Source organism: Coenobita brevimanus, chromosome 8 (assembly GCF_032717465.1).
Source record: "Coenobita brevimanus isolate Jiangsu-jjx chromosome 8, ASM3271746v2, whole genome shotgun sequence".
NCBI lineage: Eukaryota > Metazoa > Arthropoda > Malacostraca > Decapoda > Coenobitidae > Coenobita > Coenobita brevimanus.
Genome location: NC_136961.1, coordinates 8,090,095 through 8,096,094, shown reverse-complemented (window position 1 = coordinate 8,096,094; position 6,000 = coordinate 8,090,095). Strand labels below are relative to the sequence as shown.

The 6,000-nt window shown below is 44.2% G+C and overlaps 1 protein-coding gene across 1 annotated transcript in view; it reads right to left on the bottom strand.

Moving 5' to 3' along the window:
- Positions 1-892: 892 nt before the first annotated feature.
- The window catches only part of LOC145406396 (putative glutamate receptor), a 99,881-nt gene continuing 94,773 nt past the window's right edge, over positions 893-6,000 (bottom strand). The window contains exons 14-15 of the mRNA XM_080277560.1: positions 1,919-2,079; positions 893-960 (exon numbers count right to left, since the gene is read on the bottom strand). Of these exons, the coding sequence (XP_080133686.1) occupies positions 893-960; positions 1,919-2,079 (229 nt within the window). The remainder of the gene's footprint in view (positions 961-1,918; positions 2,080-6,000) is intronic.

Sequence of the window (6,000 nt, the reverse complement as noted above, 5' to 3'; positions counted from 1 at the left end):
TGATTCTGAGGTGCTGTGTTACTATACGGTGTAAGGGTGTGGTGTTGTATGGAGCTACAGGGGCGTGAAAGGTGTTGTGCTTAGGTGCAGTGCAAGTTTGGTGTAATATTGTGGTGTTATATGATGGTGTAGGAGAGTGAGTGGGGTGTTGTTACTGTGTGGTAGGTGTGGTGTAGGGATGTATTATATGAAGGCGAAAGAGTGTAAAGCGTCGTAAGATGTGGTGTTTAGTAGTGAGTTGTTGTATTAAAGTATGAGTGTGGAGTTGTGGTAATATACTGTGTGTTATAGAGGTGTGCATGTATGGCAGGGGATGTGGAAGTTGTGATGTGGGGTTGTGGTGGAATAGTGTAAGGATGGAATAGAAAGATGTTGGGCTGTGATATGATGGTTTATGATAGCCCGAGGTGTGAAAATTTTACTTTGAATTTTGGTGGTGATGTGTGGAGACGTGAAGACGAAACTTAGTGATGGAAAGTTTATGTGCGGGTTTGTGGTTTCAAGTGTGTGTGTCAGTGTGGCCTAAGGCGTGTTTCATTTAGTGTGGGGTGTTATAGCATCAATGTGTGGTCTGGCATTGAGGAATGATGTGGCACTGTGGTGTGGTAAGGTAGTCAGGTGTGGTGTGGCACTGAGGTGTAGTGCAGAAATGAGGTGCGGTTTTCTTCTGAAGAGTAGGCCTGTTTTATTGTGATTTGAGATATTTAGCATTGTTGTGTGACATGTATAATTGTGGCGAAATGTGTGGAATTCTGGGGCATTGTTGTGAGAAGTAGTGTGGAATGATTGTGTGTGGCTGAGGCACTGAAGCATAGTATGTGTGAAGGCATAACGACGGACGTAGAAGCGGTGCGTCAATCTGTGGCCGTGGGACTGGTGTGTCTGTTCTTTGTCACTTGGCAGAGGTGAGGGCGCTGATCATACACTCAAGCATCAGAACCACCAAAGCCACCAACCATCCTGGAAGAGGTATATGGGTTTATTATTATAAATGAGTACGCTATGGTGTGGTCAGGCCCATTACTTTTGTAATTCAGATAATTTTAGATTTGGAGACATGAAGTAGCTAGATCGTAGTCTAATTATCTCAGTGCAATTAGAAATTCAGTAGAAAGGTCAAACATGGGCTACTTTTCCGTGAATTTTTTTTTAGAAATGACGTCAGTGAGAGTTTGGTTTCCCATTCTATATTTCAAGCCATAAAATAGAATGCAAAATGTCAAAAAATGGACATGCTGCCATTCTGTGCCCAAATCATCACTACACGTCATGACCTAAACTGTGTTGGATATACCAGTCCAAGTTTGTCGGACTTAGGCTATAATAGGCCTGAATAACTTACGTTAGGTTGGTGTGGAGACAAGTCTGAAATAGTCATCGAGATTTTAGCTTCTCCTCTCCTTTCCACCACAATTATTTTAAGAGCATTGCGTCCATGCATGAAAACTTCAACATATATTTACTATAGCAGTCTTTTCTATAACTTTCTTTGGGTAGGCTTCAAACTTTATCTATATTAACCTAAATTCACACACACACACACACACACACACACACACACACACACACACACACACACACACACACACACACACACACACACACACACACACACACTTAACGAACCAGTCACCAGTCTTCAACTCATTAGAAATAATCTTCTAAAAGACCAGTGTATTCAGAACGTATGTTTATGGGATTCTCCCCCCCCCCTCTCTCTCTCTTATACACAGGCACAAATCTTTAACTCTACAAAATAACATGAAATACAGTTACACAGTGAACAGAATATGTGCTTATAAGAATTTCTCTCTTTCTCTTCGTCTTCTCTATATAATCCTGTCTGCCGTTCTGTCTTGGTATGTATGAATATATAACTCTCTCTCTCTCTTTCTCTCTCTCTCTCTCTCTCTCTCACCTGACAGCACCATCAAGACAGGTCCCACGAAGGCCCCTAGAGACAGTGGGTGCGTGGCCTGTCTTCGGTCTGTTGTCGGAGGCTTCAGGCACTGTGAGGTGTTGCCCAGCTGAGTATTCAACCACCGACCCATGATGCCCGTCTCAAGCAGCTGCAGTATGCTGCGGGGGGAGGGAAGACGTGAGTTTGAAGGGGAGAATATGCATGGGAGAGAGGGCGACTTTGGAAGACAGTGAAAGGAATGATGATTGAGAGACGACAGAGAAAAGAAGTGTGGGAAGAAGCGATAGTGAGAGAGAGTGTGAAAAGTAGGGAGCAGGAAAGGATGTGTGGAAGGCACGGGGTGGGGGAGTGGAGAAGAATGAAAACCAAACTAGGAAGGAAAGAGCATGAATGATATAAAGACGATGAGTCTGGGGAGGATATGAGAGAGAGAGAGAGAGAGAGAGAGAGAGAGAGAGGAGTCTTGAAACCTATGTTGTGTGCAATGACAAGTATGTACAGTACAGTACGTTCACCAAGCCCACGAAACAAAGGACTCTTCCTGAATGGAGATAGTGAGTTTCCTAGACGTCACCTGCGCTCCACCATCAGCTTCTACGTCAGGAGAGCCCTCTCCCATTGCATCACATGGAGAGACGCCCAACAGGAACCAGAACGAGTTGCTCAAGTCCTCGTTAATAACGGCTACACTAACACGGACGTAATTAAGAGACGCACGGACATATGGTATACTCACCAAGACATTACTACACCCACAACTGGCGAACACATCAAGATATAGTACAGAAACCACATGTCTAAAGACTACAAGATGAATGAGAAGATCATCAAGGTCATTGTGTACAGAAATGTACTTCCTACAGAGCCGGGAAAATACATTTGTAGAAATTTGTAAAAAGACATTTCTACAAAACAAACAAAACAGCCCACCTTCTGTTTCGTAACCAACCAGCTGTGACTATGATGCACCTTCAGGAGGACCATGTCATTTACCATTATATCTGCAACAGTGAGGAGTGTGGACCTCACTCATACATTGGAATGACACTGACCAGACAGTCGAGGTACCTCACCACTCACCTACGGAATGGAGCCATCAGGAACCACTATGCAACCCAACACAACTCCCACCTGACACAACAAGATCTGGATGAGAACATCAAAATAATCGACAGAAAACAGGACCCTCGCTGACCCATGTTTCTAGAGGCAATTCACATTATCGCAAAACAACATCCAATAAACACAGAACTCGATGATTTACAAATCTTACTGTCATCAAAAAGCCACATACTGTAGGCTTAGCCAATGAAGCAGCCAATGAGCAATCAACTTAGCTGATCCGCACCGCCCACCTGTCTCCACCTGATTCGCTTGAATCATATATAAGCAGCCGCCGATGACAGAACCACATTCCTAGTCCAGCGCTTGGCCAGGCCAGTTGTCACTATGTCTTACTAACGGGCGACTACCACCACCTCTGCTTTTGCCTTTGATCCATTGAGAGCCATCTAGTAGCAGATCGGAGCTGCAGAGAGCCAAGACGATCGTGGGGACCGTGAATTGGTTCAATATGAAGACTGGATACAGATACGGTTTCATCAAGCGCCAGGACACTGGTGCCTATGTTTTTGTACACAGCCTTGGGATCATTGTCCCGAATTCACGACACCTCCAGTGCTCTCTAGGCGAGGGTGAAATGGTGGAGTTTCGTCTCTTTCAGTCTCCCAAGGGTCATGAGGCTAAGGATTTCACTGGGCCAAGGGGTGCTGCTGTGCAGGGCTCTGCCCATGCATGACGACTCCCAACGGCTCGGAGACGCTAGCCTAGGGGTCTTGGGTGCTCTGGAGATATTAACCTGCGCGTCCCGGCAGATTCTTCACCTATGACCATCCCCAATCCCGCCAGATTTTCAAAAAGTTTTTTTTTTTTTTCCCTAAATCCTCCGCTTTTTTTGAGAAACATGGAAAATTCAGGGAGAAATTGCTCACCTGACCTTAGAAGTTGTCTAAACAGGTGAAATACCCTTACCAGGTGCCATCTTCTAACTAGCCAGGCACCAGAGAAGACGTTCTCTGTGGGAGGAGTAACTATTTCAAACCACTCAGAATAGGTAGATATTTATTTATTTAGTACGAACTTATATGTAGTACAAGAGTATATTGGTCTTCACACAATAATTTAGGTATTACAAGCATTGTTTCACTCACCAAACGCATCAACATACCGCACCTTATTTGGCAACGTTACCTCCTCATCACTTCAGCTCTGGCAATGTTACCTCCTCATCACTTCAGCTCGTTTATTCCTCTGGAGTCTCGTACACTTTGTCCTCCACATTGTCATTGATTGGGGAATCACTCTCGCCTTGAATTTCGTCCTGTGGCGCGACATGTCTTTACTGGCCAGGTCACTGGTAACAGGTGAGTTGCCTAGACAATGGCGTGCGGAGGGAGGGGGAGGTCCCGCTAGGTAAGGCATTGTCCCCGCCTGTCCCCAGGTAGAGGAAGGTGTCCCGAGTATATGTACCAAAAATCACGCATGAAATTTCAAAAATGTGCAAATGTCAGACCTCACAAATGCAATGAAGAATCATTATTGTACAGTGTGATTACCATCACTTTAAATCAGGAGTAATAATATTGTTTATTACAATGTTTCTGCTGCATGTAAACGTGGCACATTCCTTTCATCTGATGGTGACGTGAGGAAAGTCTTCTTGTACTTATGTCAGGGTTCTTTAACTCGGCATGGATTATCTGTCTTCCTTTATCTTGTGTGTCTGTGCATTCAGCCCTTAGATTAATTCCAAGGACACTACATGTGTAGCAAAGATGCTGGTAGACACTACAGAAAACTCCAGCACCTGGACATTTTGTGTGGGTATCTCCTGTATTATCTGTTTGCAGCATTGGCATTACCATTGCAGAATCCGTAAAACAGACGATATCTGCATATTCTTTATTGCTGTACTGTACGTACGTGGCATGCTGTTTCATGAACTAGTAAAGCTGAACCCAATGAACAACTGAACCTGGAGAACGGTATTTGAAGTATGTGCCTCGCCTGCAATTTTTCCCGCTCGAGTGACACTGTGGATGCAGGGTTGCCAAATCCTTATCACCAATCTCGCTAGTTTTGTTCTCAAAACTTGCTGGAATGTCGCTAGCTAGTTAACACTCCAAAATATTGCTAGAAAATACGATTAAGTCTCTAGCATATCACATAAAAATGGCCAAAATATCCAGAATGAAGCTAGATATCATGTTCCTAGAAGTTAAATAGTGCTGCTTGGTAGAAGCAAAAAAACAAATTGATCTAGCTGCATAATCGTTAAATTGGCAACCCTGCATCATTATTCTCACGTCATCTCCTGGGGCCTGAGGTTTTTTTTCAAGAATAATCCCCCAGTATCCCTGCTTGTCATACAAGGCGACTAAAAGGATTGGCGGAGTGTTAGTGCCCCTCCCCGGAAAACAATTAACTAAAAAGACGAACAAGAAGCCTCGGACAAGGACTGACCAAAAGATGGCGACCAAGGACCGGACAAAGGACATGGTAATCGCAACATGGAATGTAAGAGGTGTGAATGATGAGGTGAAAGAGAGAGAGATTGTACAGGAGCCTGAGGGTGCAAAAATTGATGTATGTGGAGTAACTGAAACTAAATGGAGAGGTGAGTGTGTGAGAGAATGGGGGTATGGATGGGGTATATGTGCAGAAGTAGGTGAGAATGAGAGGGCAAAAGAAGGAGTGTGTATAGTTGTGAGTAAAAGATGGCAGAACATAAGAGAGTATGGATCAGTTGGGTCAAAGGATTGTGTGGGTAAGATTGAAAGTTGGAATACAAATGTGGGCGACTGTGTGCGTGTATGTGCCAGCGCAAGATCGTGCAAGCAGAGTGAGAGAAGAGTTCTGGACAAATGTGGAAGTGAGTATGGAAAAGTTTGGAAGGAATGAGAGAGTGTTTTTGATCAGTGATATGAATGGTAAAGTAGGGAATGTGAAGGTGGATGGAATAGTTGGTGAGTGGGGTGTGCCTGCTGAGATAGATGTGAATGGCAGTGCATTAGTGGACT